Below are 20,557 nucleotides of genomic sequence, written 5' to 3'. Positions count from 1 at the left end.
TATTTCCCAGCATCTTTGGTTTTTATAGTTACAAGCTAATGGAAGCTTGCAACGGCCCTTGGCGCCATTTTCACTGAAAGGGGTTTAAATTCTGTGGGCTAGTGGGTTGTCTGAATGTTTGTTTGTTCTTCCCTCCTGACGAAGATCCCTGTGGGGGATCGAAACGTTGAACTTCAATAAAGATTCTTTCTATTTTTGAACCTTTTTGCAAACCCTGTGAGTGCTGGTTTCTTTTACTTTGGATTATATATATATATATATATATATATAATACACAAAAGCCATGAATATCTTGTAAATTATATCCTTATAAACGGTGAGTTCTGATGTCATCAGTTATAAACGGTGAGTTCTGATGTCATTTCTGTCACATGACTCACTGAAAGTTGTGTATTATAATAAATAAAGTACCCCCAGTTGCAAAATATGAGGATATTAGAAGTTACCTCGGAGTTCCATGACCTGTATAAAAACACTCGGCCTTCGGCCTCGTGTTTTTATATGGTCATGAAACTCCTTGGTAACTTATAATATCCTTATATTTTACAAGAGGGGGTACTTTATTCACTATTTATATATATATATCTTACATATGCTGATATGGGTCACTTGCCAATTATAAAGTACCAGAATAATTTGGGGACTTTCATAGAGACTGATATTTGTCCAGAATGAAATATTAGATATACCATGACCTGGATGAATGAAAATTTTCATAGACATGTTCAGATATAATATTTTGATGAGACTGGGCCAATCTTCTGAGGAATAAGATCAGACAGGTAATGATAAGGAAATATACTTCTTTCCGTGTTCATAAAATTCATCTATGAACTAAATTGACAAGCAGATCTGAGCATACCTATACTAAATTTACTTGGAGTTGCAGATTATAATATTAAATATTTTATTATTTCTGCGAGAAAAAATGTACATTTTCCACATAGTAACGGCAGAAACGTCCATATCTATTTACAACATCTAACAAAGACAAGCTTTTTGTATAGGTGGCTTTTGCTTTTTTTTTTGTAGTTGGATGCAAAAATAGAACCACACAATAGCAATATCAGTGTGGGTAATATAAAAGCTATTGGAGTGATATCCATTAAGCAATAAGTGCATAATTTAAGTATTTACAAAATGTACACATGTAACAATTAAGAAAAAATGTATTTTTTTTTACAATTTCATTTTCAAAATGTTCTTACAGTCTTCAAATTGATTTTATATGAAAATATAATATTTGTACATACAAAGAACTATGTTTCCAATCATATAATATTTTCCAATAAATGTTATTGAATGGCTAATATATTTGCACCAGTACATAAATCATAAATATCAAAAACCCTTATATTTAAAAATTACATTGAGACATTTCTGGTCACCAAATGCTGCTAAACACTGTTGTCTTGGTCTCTGTATGTCGTATACAAAGCACTTAACAATCCAGTTGGAGGATCATCTACGCAGGTCAGTATCATTGCAAATAAATAATATTGTAATAACATAAAATACTGTTGAAATGGTTCATTTAAAAATCATTTAAAAATGCATGAACAAATCAAAATATCATTATATTAGTGTTAAGGTTCAGCTCCTATAATTTGCAAAGACAACTATTTGTACAGAAAAGGCCTCATCTGCTCTGGTAATTTTAATAATGGTTTTAAAATCTACTGTACCATGAAATAGCTGCACTAAATAAGGCTGCACTTTACAACCAAACTATTCTGAAATCATTTGCAGCTATTATATCTGGCTGGGTAAAAATATTCCTGGTATATTTGTTCTGTATCATTCATACTAGCTAGATATGTTTTTATGGAAAGGGGAAATGAATTGCAGGAACTCCACAATGAATAGTTTTTCTGTCCAATAATGCTTAATATTTCATAGTTTGACATGTGATTTATTTGTAAGCTATGTGAACCAAACATTGTTTCCTACTGCAAACAAGTTGCGCCGTGCAGATTGTTGGAAGTGCACTGCAAATGACTCATGCTGAAATCAGCAAGTTAGGAAAGGTAAAAATCTGTCACTGACTCATGTTGTTGTATTGGTTGCAGCTGCAAAAATACTGTTAGGCTGAACTGAATTGTGAAATAGGTTTATTATCAAGGACAGTTGTCACAGTCCTTAAGACTATATGCTTTATTTTTGGGGTAAGAGATTTTTAATTCTACCATACACTGTTATGCAAAACTGCACTGTTTATAGTACAAACATATGCATGTTGTACATCTGTTCTGCAGTTTGGCATAACTCTGCATGTTACAATGATCTCCAAGTGGTGTGCAGCTGGGGTTTGGTGCTGTTTGCTGGCTGCATTATCTCACTTCCTCTTATTACTAAAGATGAATGAATAAGTGCAGTTCATAAGCAGTTGTGAATTAAATTACTGCAATTAACAATTTTGTAACATAAATTTGAGATTTGTTCATTTGAAGTCTTTGTGTCTCGTTTATAAAGGCTGGGTGTTCTCAACAGTGTAGTAAATATGGGAACAGTAGACCCAGTGACTGTGGAGCATTCTGAGGGATGGGGGTGCCTGGTGAGGATCTGCATACTTTGCTGATCTCCCTCTGCCCCACCTGCTCTTTCTACGTCCATGGAGCAAAGGAGTTTGTGGGATGCTGAGGTGGTCCAGAGATTATTTACTTTGTGTGTGTGTGTGGGGGGGGGGGGTGTAATTGAAAAGTGCAGACATCCTCAATATGAAATGAGCAGAACAGGAGAAGAGAAATACAATTTTAGAAGATAAACTGTAATACTCATTTATCTCCTATTAAGGGGTAACTTTATGAAGCTTTGTCTGTCTGGTTCAGGCAACCAAATGCAAAAACGGCAAGTGAATTCCTGATTTGTTTGTGCACTGTTTTAAGATGTTTTTAAGTTTTAACATAAGACTTGAATCTCATGATGCTTTGCCCTACTCTACAAATGCAGGGCTAGGTGTACCAAGCTACAGTACCTCAGCCTTCAAGAAGTGCCTATATTCACTAACAGATGAAAACTTGTAAACTGGTAAGATCCAGGCAGTTTCTGATGGGGCAACTTAATGCCACTGGAATAACCTGTAACTAAATCCTTTTAGGTGGCACAGAAAGAAAAGAAAATGATAGAGCTTGGTGGCAAGCAATGCAAAGTCAAAACAATTAATGGTTTCATGCACGAACTACATTTTTTGGTCTGTTTTCATGATATGTGGTTTATAAGCACCAAGCATTTTATTATTGCATCTTCTTAATTGTAGTAGTTAATATTTCCATGCTCTCTTCTGTCTGTAGAAAAAGTTACTTGCAAGTATGGACATCAGTCATGCTCTCGCACCTTCTACAACGTACATAGCAGCACCACACGAATTTGCACTCGCATCTTTCCACATGTCGTACTACATGTGTATTGTACCCACGGCCACAGCAGAGTAGATTACAGCTATCTGATCCTTCAGAGGTGCGATTACATTCTCTTCCATGTGTTCCAGATATTCCAAGTTTCTGGTCCTCTACACAGTAATTTGGGGACTTGTTAGTATAAACAAGATCCCCTTTATATATGGGCATCTTGCGGTCATTCTTTTCTCTGCGGCGTACCTTCCTTTTCAGTTTTTCTGATATCTGTATGCTGTTTTCATATTTGTTCTTTAGATAATTTCCAATCTTTTCAAAGGAAGACATGGACTTCCAACAAGTTTTCACAGCACATGATCCAGAAACTCCATGACAACGACAGTCCACAGTCATCAGTTTAGTGACAGCCTAAAAATAAATATCAAATGTTAAATAAATGCAGCAATTTTTCATCAAGCGAGTTGATGAAACAATACATTCTTCAACATTCATTCATGGGGAAAATGTATAAGTGATATATAGTATTCTGCAGTTATATTTTCTAGATTTCCAACAGCTACCTTTTCTGCTGGCATGTTTCTTTTTAGGATTACACATGCAACTCATAATGACATACTCTTACCATAATCACCCCAGAATAACCCCTGCTTTCTATGTTAGATGGTCTGTTGGGCAATACCATTAATACTGTGCGCACACAGGTATTCTCCTGCACTAGAAAACTAGGTTTCTCTGCACTCAATCGCGATCACTTCAATTAATATATACACCTATTTAAGCATACTGCATAAAGGGCATGACAAATTTTAAACCAAATTTTCACTAAGTATGGGACCTTTTATCCTGAAACCCGTTATCTAGAAAGCTCTGAATTACGGAAAGGCCTTCTTCCATAGACTCCATTTTAACCAAACAATTAAAACATTTTTAAATGATTTCCTTTTTCTCTGTAATAATAAAACAGTACCTTGTACTTGATCCCATCTAAGATATAATTAATCCTTATTGGAAACAAAAACAGCTTATTGGCTTTATGTAATGTTTACATGATTTTCTAGTAGACTCAAATGAAAATCCAAATTACGGAAAGATCCCAGGTCCTTCCCATTCTTGATAACAGGTCCTTTATCTGTTATCTCCAAATATTTGTATACACTCACATAAAATAAAATGAATGATGGTAAGAGTACTCTAATACATCATATTTTAATAAAAATAAATTCTGTTTCATAACAAACAAAACTAACTCCATGTATCGAAGAGCTAGAGAGAACTGATGCCCCTAAATAGGATAGTATATGGAATAGCATATCTTCTAGTACACGTACTATAAAGTGCTCTATACCTAATAAATAAATGAATTCATTAATTAATGAATCCATTATCAAACCATTAAAGGTGTAAATGAAATAGAAATCTATATCAATGAATACACAAATTCACCACCAAACTAAACTTACTAAATAAGTTATAAATTATAAAATATACAAAATGCTTAACATTCAGTGGTGGGCAGGGGTAATTTATAATATATAGTATATATAGTATATAAATTGCAGCCACATGCAAGTTTACGGCTGGAATGCTAGGGCTTTGTGGGTCTGGTACAACTTCTGTCAACCCTGGGGTGGGGGGGGTTTATAAAACATGGTTTTAACTAATTGTATAATTTGTGTGGACATTTATTTTGATTGTACCATAAATTATATTGTTAGTTATTACAGAATGTATTCTTAATGCATTAAGAGTTTAATACCTACCTGTCTGCCAGCCTCATTATTATGCAAGTGCATTGCATTTAGTACATCAGAGTCTCTTCCACTTGAGTTTTTATATGGGGCATCCAGAAATTTTCTACTGAACCACATTCCATACTGTAAATCATCAGAGCAGCCCCCCCAGTGCCATCCTTCACTAGCCGAGCCACCATTCTGCAGGCTGGTGTCACAGGAGCATTCAGTCATATTTCCAGCGCTACATGCTCTTGTTACAGAATGCACAAGTCCTGCTGCTGTCACGGCAGATATAAATGATGTTTCTTTGGTGCCTTGAATAAAAATATATGATGTTATTGGCCACTCTTTATGTAGTATGTTTTGGAACTATGCATTGCATGGTATAATACATATATATTTTTTATAAAAGCAAAGAGAATGTATAACATTGATACAAGTGTTTAAGTGACTGTACATTTTTCAACAAATAATGGATTCTATAAATTGTATGTTTATTATAGTATGTACCCCTCCAGAAACCATTAACACCTGCTAGCACATAACCAATGAGCAAAGTACTTGTGTAAAGGAGAACCCTAAAAATGAATATGGCTAAACATGCCATATTACAGTTTATATTCGGAACTCATTGCTCCAGTCTGAAGTTCTCAACAGCAGAAATGATCCAGGACTTTAAACACGTCACAGGGGGTCACCGTCTTGGAAAGTGTCTCATATGTGTGATTGGAGCAGCTATTGAAAAGCTAAGCTTATGGGTTGTTGCAAATTATCAAGAAGAAAATAAGCTTGGCCTGTAATATAAACTGATGCTACAGGGCTGATTATTAAATTCTGAAGCTAGTTGCACTGGTTTCTGTGCTGCCATATTATAATCTGTATTAATTAAGAAAAGAAGATGGGGAGCTACTGGGGCATCTTTTGGTGCACAGACCTTCCCTGTTAAAGGGCTGTGGTTGCCTTGGTCTGCTACACAAACCCAAAACATAATGTACAACATTTCTACCCTACTTATTTAGTTAAGCTTTAGTTCTCCTTTAAGGTCTGTGCCACGTGGTGTATATTCTCCATTCACATTTTTCATCTGGCAGACAAATGCGCAAATATCTCACTGCTGGGATTCACTTTAATGGGATATGCATAGCAGAGATGGCAACTGTCACTTTGCAGCCCCAAAACATTCAATACACAACACACAAGCTGGGCTGCTACATATTTTTCAGACAAGTGACTGAAAAATCACAATGGAGACTGTGTGCCAGGTACAAGATCTGTACAAGATCTGATGAATATTTTGCACCAATTATAACATTAAAGGAACAGTAACACCAACAAATGTACAGTAAAAGGAACAGTAACACCAAAAAAGTAATGAAAATATAATATACTGTTGCCCTGTACTGCTAAAACTGATGTGTTTGCTTCAGAAACACTATTATAGTTTATATAAACAAGCCACTGTGTAGCAATGGCAGAAATTGCAAAAAGGCTATAGGTTAAATAGTGGATAACAGATAACACCATTATGTTCTACAGAGCTTATCTGTTAACTGCTGTGTAACTTGAGCCTTTTCTCCTTTGAATGACTGCCCCCACTGCTACACAACAGCTTATTTATATAAACAATAGTAGTGTTTCTAAAGCAAACACAGCAGTTTTACCAGTACAGGGCAACACTGCATTATATTTGTATTACTTTAAAACACTTTCATTTTTTGATGTTACTGTTCCTTTAACCCTTGTTAAAATGTTTTGTAAACACTGTGATGATTCTGTAATTCTTCTCTTTTGTTTAAGATCACAAATTAAACATTTGTTTTATCCTTTATTTATGGGGGGGGTGCACCTCAAGCAGGCAGTAATATGAAATGCATCAGGAGGCAGTGGTCAGTGGTTTCTCTACCATGTAGTATATGCATTTAATATGCAATCTTATTGATGTATTGTTTGGTGAATTAATATTTAGTCTAGTGTCATGCGGGCATATTAAACCAAATGCATTCTCATCTACTCCTTCTTCTTAGTGCACTGGCACACATACATGCTAGGTTACTGCAGCCAATGAATGGACAGATCTGTCTTACTCCCATACTGTACCTCCTGTTGCAGTTGGACTTGCATCCTGTCAGGTGTTCAGATGTGAACACACATTACATAAAATGGTGGCTCAGGGTATGAGACAATAATTTCTGATATGTATATTCCAGTCTGATAAGATTATGTGACAGGTCAACTCATAATGTGTCAATTACCTATAGGTTAAGTTATCGTTTAGAATATATAGTTCTTCTTTCAGCAAGCAGGACCATACTACACAAAGCGAATATAATTGGAGTTGTGGCCCCACATAGGTAATAGGTAGATTTAATATTAAAGATTTAATTTTTGCTACATGTGGATTTAAAAACATAATATAAATCTATAATATTCCATTTTAGGTTTCTCCTGTTTTTAACGTTCAGACTATATTAAAATGTTGCCTAAAGCTGGCCATAGATGCAAAGGTAAAGTTGTAAGAAATTAAGGTTCATACGAGTTTCGGATCGTGTGTGGATTGTCCAGACCTTTTTTCATACCATGGCAATCGGTCGTTCACTCGATTGGACAGGTTAGAAGGTTTCTGTCAGCTAACGATAATATATATCATATAACGATTAGATATAAATCTGACTATATCAATGGGTGACTGTCACTACTATGTGTAGGACATAATTTTCATATGATTGCTGTTATGGCAAGAACATTGTCTGATTTGTTATTTTTACTATTTTATTTAGTTGTAGGTCGGGAGATTTCAACGAATGATCATACAGCATAAGGATAAAATCTGCACATATTTGGCCAGCTTTACAAAAAGAGCTTCCCCTCCCCTGGCCATTGGTCCTCTAGTTGGACAGTTATGGTGTAGACTGTAGAGCAACCAAAGGGCTGCTATCTGAAAAATCAGAAAAGAAAGCATTTAGGTCTCATGATTCCCCTTGAGAAAATTTTAACGATTTCCACAGGATACCACCAACCCCATGAAAAAAGAAATGTGGAACGTGGCTGAATTGAGTTAGTGGCCCCATTTCTTAAACTTTGTCTTGGGGATATTTGAGGATTTGGACATTAATTAAGTCATTATGAGGTATGTCATTATGACTATATTGCATTTAGATCACACCGTGGTTTTCACAAACTAAACTGTGTTTTCATTGGAATAATATAGTTTTAAGAACATTTTAAAGATTAAAGTTAAATAGAAGATCCATTCTATTAGGCTGTGACATGGTAACCCAAAAATGTTGGGTTAGGGTGTTTTGTGTACAGCAACAGAAACTTGAAAAAAATTGATCTTTCTCTACCCATTTTTACCAAGTTAGAGTTACCCAAAACAAAAGGCATGATTTGAAAAATAAAACAAACTAGCCCTAACTTTCCTTACTTTGGAAGAAAAACACAGCTGCAGACAACATTTGATTTGGCTCTGCAGTTCTTATCTGGCCCAATTTTATATCTTCAGCTGCAACTGAGAAGTTAAAGAAGAGGAGTGTTTGTTTGTATTTGTGTCTTTAGTGGTGGTCTTAGGGTTTTTACGTTTATTTTTAATGGAATCTTAAGCCCCTATTCTGGAACAGTACTATGTCTATATCTAAATATACTGTAAATACAAACACACACAAACATTTATAAATATATATATATCCTACCCCAAAAAAATCTGAAGGATCATTGTATTAATCTATGATTACACCAGCTAATATTCTATATTTCGGCACTTTACGCAAAAAATATATACTCCTACAGGGTTTAATATCAGATACGATAAAGACACTTTAATGGGGTTATTTATTAAAATCTGAATGTTAAAATCTCGAAAAATTTTTGTTTTTTTCACTAGAAAACTAGAATTTTTAGAGGAAAACAATTGTGAGATATATTTTACCAGAATGCTGCAAAAATCTGAAAATCTCAGGCCTGTTGAGGTCCCATATAAGTTAATGGGAAAGGCACCTATCTCAATTTGAGGTTTTTCATGGGCTACGCTGAGTTTAGCTGACTTTTTAGAGCAAAAACTCGAAAAATTAGAGCAATTTGCAAAAAAAGCCCAAAAAATTCAAGCAATTTGCAAAAAAAGTCTGAAAAATTTGAGCGGTTTGGGCTTTTGCTACATTTTATCAAGTTTTCTGCAATCTGATGAAATAGAGTTTTTTAATTAATAAAATCGAGCACGGGAGTTTGGTTGTATTCTTTTTTTTTAAATAAAATATGAGATAAATTCGGATTTTAATAAATATCCCCCTAAATGTTAAAGGACCAGTACACCAAATAGTGACCATTCTTTATATGCCTTTAGGACTATCTTACAGAGAGTATTCTGATTGCCACTTGATGTCAAAGATTCTTACTGATGCCTGTAATTGGTTCTCAGGAAATAATTGATACATAATGTATGCCAAAGCCCTTACAGATTATAGGGTTTATTTACAAAAATAGGGACAAGGTAGAAAAAACAAAGGTAAAAAAAACTAAATGTTACCCCATTTTTTGTGGAGCTCAACTGCTGATCTGTCAATCCCTGCTAATAGCTGCCTGAACATTATTTAAGTGTTATATGTTACTCATAAGTTTGATGTCTATTCCAAAGCATAGATTCATTTTCCTGGATATATATATATCTTATATATCTTATATATATTTTGTATGGTATTATTATTCTTTAATATGTTTTATTTCTTTCTGTTATTATAGTTTTTATTTAAACAAATAAAATATGTTTCAAAATAACCTTTAGGTGAAACCTAATTCTAATCAAACAGGATGGATGTTCTTTTAGATGGCTGCAAAATAAAAATACACATTTATCATCACAGCAGGTACCCCATTTGGAACGTTTGGTTATAAAATGATTTCTATTTCCGCAACTGAGTTTGTTTTTTATATTGCAATTAGATCACCCTGTGGTTTTCACAAACTAAACTGTGTTTTCATTGGAATAATATGGTTTTAAGTACATTTTAAATTCATCTATATACATTTTCAGAATAGCTGGAAGTCATAAATCTCATATGAGCCAAGATGAAACAACATTCCCTAGTATTAAGCCTTAAAGATGATTAATAAAAGTTAACATACAGAGTGTACGTATAACTGAAAAATAAACTTTATGCATTGCTGTAGCTGATTTAATAAGTCTTTAGGTAATTGTGGCAATCACTAATCATCTCCATCGATTACTTTAAAAAAAATAGAAATAGTTCTCTGTATTAACAGGAAATGTGCACTAAATGTTCTGAATTACATAGGAAGGACTGTTCATGAGCATTTTTAAAGGACATTTTCACATTATTGATGCTACAGGAAAGCAGAACATAAAAATAAAAGCTCCTGGATGTGTCAATTTACAGCAAAAAGGCAGGAAGAATTCCCTATAAAATAGTCAGCTTAAAACAATGCCACATACATTGAACAAAAGCACATAGATCTATGCCACCACTAAGTGAATGTTTCCTCTCATTGCACATTTCCATGCTTGCCTCTCAAAACACTATGGGGCAAATTTACTTACCTTCGAAGTTGTGCCAGCATTGGCTTCGCCGCACTTTGCCAGACGTAGATTCGCCAGGGCTGTGCAAATTCACAAAGATCCAAAGTTACCGATCATTTGCGAAGTTGCGCTAGCAATGTTACGATCAACGTTCTAGCAAAGGCAAATTTGCATACGGCGTGCAGTTAAAGTACAATGGCCATATATGCAGCAGCAAACACTTTACACTACACAAGGCCAAGGAACCTTAATAAATGTGTTCTAATGCCCTACACATGTGCCCACAGTATAGTTTAGGTGCCATTTGTTATCAAATGTAGGGGGGAAGGAGGGTACCCTAAAAAATGTTTTCAATCTTTTTCAGCCTATCACCCTAGTAAAAGACGCCAACGGTTTTTTTGGGACTTAGAAAAAAATTCAACTTTTTTTGGACAAACCCTATCTAGTCTATTGCACTTCACCTGGTCTGAGGTGGAGAAGTAAAGTCAGACGCAAGAGGTAACGTACACGAAAATCCGCAAATTAGTGAAATATTTGCGTTGTTACATCCCTTCGCCAGAGTGCAACTTCGTCTGGCGTAAGGGTGTGAAGTAGCGCTAGAGTAGGTCCACTTCGCTAGCGAATTTACGCCAGCACCCGTTAGTAAATCGGCAAATTGACGTCACACTGGCGAATTTTCGCTATCGTCAGCCACTTCTTCGCCCTTTAGTAAATTTGCCCCATGTGGTTTGCCATAATCAAATTAACAGTAATGTAACTTACCACTGCTTAGCTCGTAGCCAAAAATAGTATGAGCTGATGCCAATGATGACATTACGAAAGATAAGGAAAATGATGAACTGGCAGAAGAAATGGTGGGTGAAACTGAACAGTTCCATCTCTCATGCTTGAACTGGTTCCTACATTCTTGGATTCCAAGTCTGGCTCCCTCCCTTATACTGGACAACAAGTATGGCTTCTTCTTACACATTTCCTTTTGGCGAAGGCTAAGGGGAAGGTTGGTACAGCCAAGTTTCTCTGGTACCCCAAAGGATGTAACACCTAGCCACCTGCGATTGAAAATATATTTACAGAATTAGTTGTTTTATTATGTGCACATTATATGCATAGTTTAATGGTTTTGTAATTATGTCTAGACAAGGCAGTAATGGAGATTTTGACCAAAAGATCTTTAATGACTTCCCAGGTGTTACCTGTTGCTATTTAAGGGTAGGACTACATGGACATTTTAGGCGCGATCCGACACGCTGTGAAAAATGCCTGCGACAAGTTGCATGCGACAAAAATAAGGTAAGTGAATGCATTGTAGCATGGTGTCGCAGCGTTGATCTGACGCGACACGACTGTCGAATGCAGACGCTGCAGGCGGATTGCGCCGAAAGTGTCCATGTAGTCCTACCCTAAGACTTTTTATCTGCCCAGCGTTCTGAAGCTAACCTGATTACTCTCCACAAATCTGGTGTCACTGTAGCACTCCCTAACAATGTAACTGCCTAAATGCAGATGGAAAACTCTTGTGCCTTACAGTTCAAAGGGATTACTTTTTGTATAAGAATCTGAGTGGGCAGCATGACTGCTTGGCCTTTTGCTATGTTGCCCTGGAGTCCTGAATTAGATTCTTGCATGGGCAATAGCTGCAAATATTTTGTATGTTCTACATACAGGCAGGTTAAGTGAACTTGATAAAAATTTACTGTAATGTGTGTGAATGTAATAGAGACCTCAGATTGTAAGCATTACTGGGGCAGGGACTGATGTGAAAAATATATAATCTTTGTATTGTTTGCCTGCAATAATAACAAAATAGACAAGATCGATGAAAATGTTTCAATATTTCATTTCTATAGTTGGTAACACTTTCTTACTAAACATAATAATTAAAACATATTTCCCCAAGTGCATTTAGTCTATTCTTTGTTCCCTGTATTACCATGGCATAAAGCTGAACAAGACTCATATTTTAGTCACTTACTTTGACCCCAGACACAAGTGCAAAGTATGCCCTTTAGTGCTTATCTAAAAAGTACTGTATATGGCAGATGATAAGTATAGGGCTCTGTTAAGGCCCACACCCACTGCAGCTCCCTAGCTTGTGCATGTGAATGACATCTGCATTTTTATAAACTTCCATCAAGAAAAGTTTTCAAAACCTGAATGGTCAGTGGTGTTATATCGCCTAATTGATTTCCTCCTTGACAGGTGGGTACACCTACATATCGGACAACTAAAACTCTGATTACCATAAACCCTCCATAAAACAACCCCACTCTACTTTTCAAGTTCTCTAAAGTAGATGACCAACAAGTTAAATACTTAACTTACTTAACACGGGCCACCAGTTGGACAGCCCTCCTATACAGTATAAGCGTTACTGAGTACCTATCATGGGTATAAAGATGGTAATAATACATAATATGGTGAACTTTGTTTTGTGCTGCATAAGGAAATTTAGTAAGTAAAAGTCATACAAATGTATCTGTTTATTACTGGGAAATGTGTGTGAAGTGCCAAATGCTGCATTGCTGAGTTGTATTATCTTGTATTTATTTGTTTGCTTTGCACGTGTGTGTCACTTTTCCCTTCTCCAAAAATGGTGAATGAATGGCTGTGGTGCAAATTATGTTGCTTTGGAATTTCACTTTTTTAGCACATGCCCTGTCTAGGAAAGCAAATAATCTGCTATGGGAGAATTTGTAGTGGAACAGAATAAAGAAGAAGGGCAGATGCTATTGCATGACTAATTTTCATGTACAGTACTTTTAGTTGTGCATTTTCCCACAACCTGTGCGATTATTAAAATGTGGCATTAACAGTCAAAAGCAATTTTGTTAAAAATTGAAAGCCTATACAGCTAGCACAAATATGCCCTTGTGCTTTGTCCTATACACCTTCTTTATATGGTGTGCATCTTCTTTATATACATCCCCATCTTTGTAGTTTATATAATTTACTAATAATAAATTTGATCTTAAAGGAGAAGGAAAGTCATCCTGCACTTGGGGGTGCCAAATGTTAGGCACCATCATGTGATTGTATTGACTTACCTGAAACCCTGGGCCGGTGTTCCTATCAGCAGAAAACTGCACCGGCCTGGGGTTATACCAGTGGGTACCGTGGAGTGATCCTCTAACATATTCTTCTTGCTTCAAATTTCCAAGGGTGAAAAGCATGCACAGTTGAACGAAATAGCTGACTTTTTAGATAAAGTTTGGGTTTTCTACTTTGCATTCGCAGCCGTATGAAGAAAGTGGAAGATGTAAGAAGATCGCTCTGTGGTTCTCACTGGTATAACCCCGGGCTGGTGCAGTTTTCTGCCCAGGGTTTCAAGTCAATACAACCAAATGTTAGGCACCCTCAGTGCAGGATGGCTTTCTTTCTCCTTTAATGAAATGAACCACAAAGAATAATAAATCACAAAGGGAATACTAGAAAAAAATAATCTTGAAAGTACAATCCGCCTTATACAGAAGCAAGGTTATTTTCAATTTATTTTCCTGTAAATGTTCAGTAACAGAAATTGGTGTAAGCTACTTTTCCCAGAGTGTCTTATTTATCTACCTATTTTTATTCAAAGAAATATACCAATATACATTACATTTTAACCAGGTCTCTTCTAAAACGACTAGCTCAGTGCTTGGTATAGCAGTGTTTGACACCCTTCTAATACTTGAAAAAGAGAAAGCAGTTAAGTATACAGTAAAGGCGAGCAGGGAGAACCTACATGTATATTGTGTCACCATGCAACCTTCAAAGTGATGCAATAAATTGACAGGTGTTATACCAGCTTGCTAGTAATGCACAGATTAGGAATTTGACAACACACCCTTTTCAACCTTGGCCTGATGCTGAGAATCCACTTAACTAGCAGCACCTGATGTGAACTCTTTGGTGACGATGTGCAGTGACATCAATTGGGGAAAAGCTCTTCATCATGCCACCAACTATTGGCAGCTAAGCACAGGACTTATAACTACAGCACACAGCTGGAAGTCACTGCACTGGTCTCACAGACATAGGGAGATGGCAATGCTTCCTCCTACATCTGGTAAACCAATGGGAGAAAAGGAATTGGGTCAGCCTGTGCAACACTGAAATTATATCTTGACAACCAGTAGAGTCATAGCTGCTACCTGTAGCAACAATCAAAACACCTAACAAATTGCCAGTGTACCTTAGCTATCAGGACAAGTGACAAAATCAATGCTTAGCTTTACTAAGGAAGAACTGGAATCACTGTGGACAAAATACATGAATTGGATAATAGCGAGAAAATAAAGTTGAAGACAATGTCATATGCCCTGCACTAGTAAAACAGGCATGTTTGTTTCAGGCTGGGGGTAGCCATTCAATTTGGAAAAAATGTGAAAAGGCACAGGTTATATAGCAATGCATGGACAGGGCATAACTGTGATGTGCTATATAGCCTAGTCATATGCTTTTCTCCTTTTTTCCAGCTTGAATGACTGCCCCCATGGCTACACAGCATCTTATTTATATAAACTATAGTAGTTTCTCTGAAGCACACAGCTTTTATCAGTGCATGCTAACAGTATATTATATGTTTACTTTAAAATACTTTAATTTTATGGTGTACTGTTACTGTTCCTTTAAATAATGTACAGATTTGTAAATTCTTATCCCATCTGATTTCTGGTTCATTACCAGTTTAGCATATACTTCACCAGATTATCATATTTATTCTACAGAAATGTAACCAAACATGACAAAAAAAAAACAAATTTTCCAGTGGGGCTGCCTGCAAGTTAAAATGACACTATACACCTATCTTCTGTATTAAACATATGATAATGAACAGCAGTGATGGGAACAATATCCCCAGTTAATAGAAGGTTCTGGAAAATCAGTGTCAGTCAAGCTGCATATTTCAGAACTGCCTGACGCCTCCTTAGCTTGAAGAGGCAGATCCTCAGAATATTGGAGACACTGGTTTGCATTGGCTTGGACATTTCTAAACACATTTAAAGAGACCCAAGCAAATTAGGCAACATCAAATTTAGTAAACACTGAAAAAAACTCAAAAAGTTCTTTAACAGAAACTGAGATCTACATAAGGGAAGCCAAATCAACATCAAAGGGAATGTACATGTAGAGGGTTAACAGCATATGGAATAGTGATCATTACATCCAGCATAGAGACCCTGCATAAAGAACAAGATGTAACAGAATACGTTAGAATGGTCCAGATACAATGAATGTTAGTATTTATTAAAAACGTGGACTTATTCTCTAGGAAAAAGGGCATTTTTAAAAGGTATATATTTCCAGTGATGATAGTCCTTGTTATATAGCACTGGGGTTAAAAGCAGCAGGTTACAGTCCTGGAATGCACTGGAGCTGAAAGTTATAGTTAGAAATATCAAATATTTAATTGATTAAAAGTGTATTGATGCATATATATATATATATATATACTGTATATAGGTTATTTGGGCTGGAGCACACACAATCAAAGGATCACAACTGACTGGGTGCTGGTTACAAATGAATGTAAAGGTACAAAAAAGGAAGGAACCGCACTCACAGGTCTTTTGTGAAAAATTCAGTGGTTTATTTCAACAGTTCGGCTCCTAAACTCGAGACGTCTTCAAGAATTTTTCATGAAAGAGTGTGAGTGTGGTTCCTTCATTTTTGTACACACACACACACACACATATATAATATTTATAGTGAATAAAGTACCCCCTCTTGTAAAATATAAGGATATTATAAGTTACTGAGTAGTTCTATGACCATATAAAAGCACGAGGCTGAAGGCCGAGTGTTTTTATACAGGTCATGGAACTCCGAGGTAACTTCTAATATTCTCATATTTTGCAACTGGGGGTACTTTATTTATTATAATACACAAGTTTCAGTGAGTCATGTGACAGAAATGACATCAGAACTCACCGTTTATAACTGATGACATCAGAACTCACCGTTTATAAGGATATCATTTAAGATATTCATGGCTTTTGTGTATTATATATATATCTCCAAAGGGGCACAATGTAACCACTGTCATGACCTGGGTGCCAGCAAACAAGATATGGAGCAAAGACGATTGCTGCACTCACAAGATTTAGTGTTAAATGGGCAGGAATTTTATTATATCTCAACGTTTCGATCCCTCACAGGGATCTTCGTCAGGAGTAAAGACACAACGCAAAGATCCCTGACGAAGATATTTATATATATATATATATATGATTGCCAATATAATTTTTGAAGGTAATTTCCTTCCTATGGGATAATAACAACAAATGAGATGTTACTCACAATTCTAAGTGATCAACAATCCTTGCTCACTATTGCTTTGTGTATCTGGTCTACTGATCTGTAAGAAAGTTGTGTATAAAGTATAATGAATACTTGACATTTAACATCTCTTTTGATTCACTCTAGTGAGGAAATAAAGGGTATGGGAAGGGAAAATGATAATTCCAGCAGAAGAAATGCAAGCCAAAACTGCAGCTGATCTAAAGAAAGTGAATAATTAGACTGGGATATGGGCAGTAACATAAATGAAGTACAGTGCAATGTGTATAACCCTGCCAGGGAGCTGCCATTATTTGTTTGTATGAGCCCGATGTGGCATGAAAGAGAATTGCATTGCCTGGCAAAGCTGGGACCTGCCATACAGTTTAGTACAGTTTAGTGCAACAGCTGATGTGAGTTTGTAAGATAAGAGGAATCTGTAACCACACAGGGTGGAGATTTCTAGTGTGATGGCATGCTGGCTATTGTATATATCCCAATCCCGAGCTATCTAGGAAACAGTCAGTGATTGAACACAGATTGCATTGTATGTCTTCTGCACTCGAGTCGCACCCAGGCTGCTGCTAACAATACAAACTCACAGCGGGACCAGTCATCACACGACATGAGGATACCTACATCCAGTTTCCCTGGGACAGAGGGAGAATCGCCATCAGTGTAGTGAAAAGGACATAAATATGGGATAGTCCAAAAGGAGACTCCTTCTCCATCTCCAGTACATTGATTCCAGCAGTCTCTGCAGAACTGAGCAAACCCGGCTTCTGAGTTGGATCGGGAACTTCACAAGCAAAGCTCCTTTATGAACATCAGTCCCCGTGTAACAGTCCTGTGTGCATGGCGCTAAATGTGGCACAGGTAGAGCTGGAAGAACATTGATGGCAGTTAGGAGAGCTGACACTTTTGGAAGAGGACGGGTCCTTCTGCTTTAGGTGAGACCTTTCTCTTCTTCAAGTCTGTTCTTCAGTTCTCCCACTTGCTCTGTTTCTTTACAATGACATTCCTGTTGTGATTGGCCAGAAGACTAATGAATAACAATGTAGCCATCAGTCCAGCTCCAATTGGCCAGCGGACCCAGCTGAGGGGGGTGGTGGGTGTTAGAGCTGGGGGACAGGACTAGTTCTGGCAATGGGATTGTGAGAAGGCAAAAGTAACCTGCAACTTGCAAGTACAAGTAAATAATCATAGCACCTATAATAATATCAAATAAACATACATACCACTCTTCTCCTTACCCACCACCGATCAAGCGGAATTTAGAATATAGAATTGATTTATTGTACAGCCTATATACGACTTGCACTTATTGTCTGCCAGGAACACATCACAACAAGGGATACATATATATATATATATATATTATATATATATATATATATATATATATATATATATATATATATATATATATATATATATATATATATATATATATATAAATAGATTTGTTACTTTGGGGAAACCTCTTTTTCAAATTGTAACTAGAATTAACAAACTATCATACAGTTTTCAGCAATATATTCGCTTTTGAGCAACAGATCGTATTTAATGAACGAAATACCTGTAATAACAATAATCGAATACAAAGGACTTTATGGTGAACCCCCATTTACTTGAAATCCATTTGTGTGGACTATTAAAACTGCGACTTATTCGAATCAGAGATCATTCAAATTGTTCATTTTAAAACATTTGGATTGAAGTGTGTACCAAGTACAAAAAGAGAACGGTTTCTATTGTGCTTTGCGTTACAGCGACGCAGTGGTTAAGTCGCCCCCGCACGAAGCAGAACGCGATGTGTTGCGATTGTCCTCTCTGTGCCCCCCTGATGGCGGCCCTGGTTGTGACCCTTTGGATATTATATATATATAAAACCACAGATGCTTATTAAACCCAAGCAGCCGATGCAGATATCCAAGCGCATTCTAAGAATACCGGCCTTTGAAGTGAGGAATTGGCGCTTAGCAGCTGAAATTCTCATCTGTGATACTGCGATTCCAACGCACTGCTATTGGATCGCAAGACCTGCCTGGAAAACTTTCCCTATCAACTGATGGTTAAATGAATGATGAAATATACAGCACATTAAAGGGCTAAGCGAAATCCAAACTTGATGCATTCTGCAAGGGCTACACACTCTCTCCCCTGACTATGCGGCAACTTGGATCCGGCCGCACAGAAGGGACATTACACTCGTTATTTTACACTCATTGTCGCTGCGTCTCTCCAGTCATACATAGTTATACCCAGCACTGGCCCTATCACACTAACAGATCTCCTATCCAGTGGTGTAACTAGATGATACTGGACCCCACAGCAAGTTCATTTTATGGCCCCAACATATCCAGAAGTTGCCCTGTTTTACCAATATTTATAGAAATTGTAAATGAATTAGAGCCTCATGGGGCCCCTATACCTCCTGCCCCCCCCCTGCAGCCACAGGGTCTGCTTCCTCTATAGTAAACTGCATTTAAATTGAACAATAAACATAGGTGTTGAGAGACTGTGTTATTTGAATTGAAGAATGATGGCATTTAATGATGGCTTTTTAATCAAGATGTTTCCACAACTGAGCTATGTCTGCATTGTGCATTCTTATGAAAGTGATGTGAGGGCCAGGATACTTTAGATTTAGTGTTAGTGCTGCGCTGCTCAGTTCTGATAACCTCCAAATCTCCGTGTCACTTAAGTGTGTCAGACTGTGACATGTGCCCTTCCATTGATGCTCCAGGGGTTGACTAAGTCTGGGGGTGGGGCAGCAAATACCTGCTACATCATGCAGCACAAGTGTAAACAGAATGGCCAACCTATCAGTTCTTTGCTCCACTCCCAAAAGTGACATTGCAGCTTCAGCAATAACAGATAAGGGATTTAAGAATGGATGACACTAGGGGGCAAATTCACTAACCTCCCGAAAATTCGCCAGCGACGGCTTCGCTCACATTGCAACACTTTAGCAGGCGTAGATTCACCAGGACAACGCTAATTCACTAAAATCCAAAGTTGCGTCCAGGGCACCGAACGCTGGCGAAGAAGTGCTAGCGTTACTGCAGCAAGTGAAGCGAAGTTGCGCTAGCGTTGCCTAATTTGCAAATAGTGGCAAGTTAAAGTACAATGGACGTATATGTTGGAGCCAATACATTACACACGGGAAACCTTAATAAAATAAAATACGGTTGTTATATTGCCCTACACATGAGCCCAGTGTATAGTTTATGTGCCATATGTCAGGAAATGTAGGGGGAAGTCGGTTACCCCAATAAAATGTTACGCTCTTTTTCAGCCTATCACCCTGAAAAAGGAAAAGACGCCAGCATTTTTTGGGACTATTCAACTATTTTTTGAGGAAGTCTTATCTACTCTATTGCACTTCGCCTGGTCTGAGGTGGCAAAGGCAAGTCTGGTGCAAGAGTTAACGTTCAATAAAATCCGTATAAATTTGCGTAGTTACGTCCATTCACCAGAGAGCAACTTCACCAGGCATAAGGGAGCAAATTACAGCTGGAATCTATCTCCTTTGCTATCGAAGTTACGCCAGTGACCGTTAGTATATCGGCGAAGTAACGAAACGCTGGCAAATTTTCGCTAACATTAGTCACTTCGCCCGTTAATAAATCGGCCCCTAGGTAGGATTATAATTATAAAGTAATACTGATACTTTAAAATTT

At 36.9% G+C, this 20,557-nt stretch overlaps 1 protein-coding gene across 1 annotated transcript; it reads right to left on the bottom strand.

Annotated features, from left to right (window-relative positions):
- Positions 1-896: 896 nt before the first annotated feature.
- wnt16.L (Wnt family member 16 L homeolog) lies at positions 897-17,865 on the bottom strand. Its single transcript, XM_018252573.2, has 4 exons — positions 17,511-17,865; positions 11,376-11,662; positions 5,114-5,400; positions 897-3,761 (listed from the first exon to the last, which is right to left on the bottom strand). Exons 1-4 carry the CDS (start codon positions 17,600-17,602, stop codon positions 3,297-3,299), a joined length of 1,131 nt encoding a protein of 376 aa, XP_018108062.1. The 5' UTR covers positions 17,603-17,865; the 3' UTR covers positions 897-3,296.
- Positions 17,866-20,557: the final 2,692 nt, after the last annotated feature.

Source organism: Xenopus laevis, chromosome 3L (genome assembly GCF_017654675.1).
Source record: "Xenopus laevis strain J_2021 chromosome 3L, Xenopus_laevis_v10.1, whole genome shotgun sequence".
In the NCBI taxonomy this organism is placed as follows: Eukaryota; Metazoa; Chordata; class Amphibia; order Anura; family Pipidae; genus Xenopus; species Xenopus laevis.
This window is presented reverse-complemented; position numbering and strand designations above follow the sequence as displayed.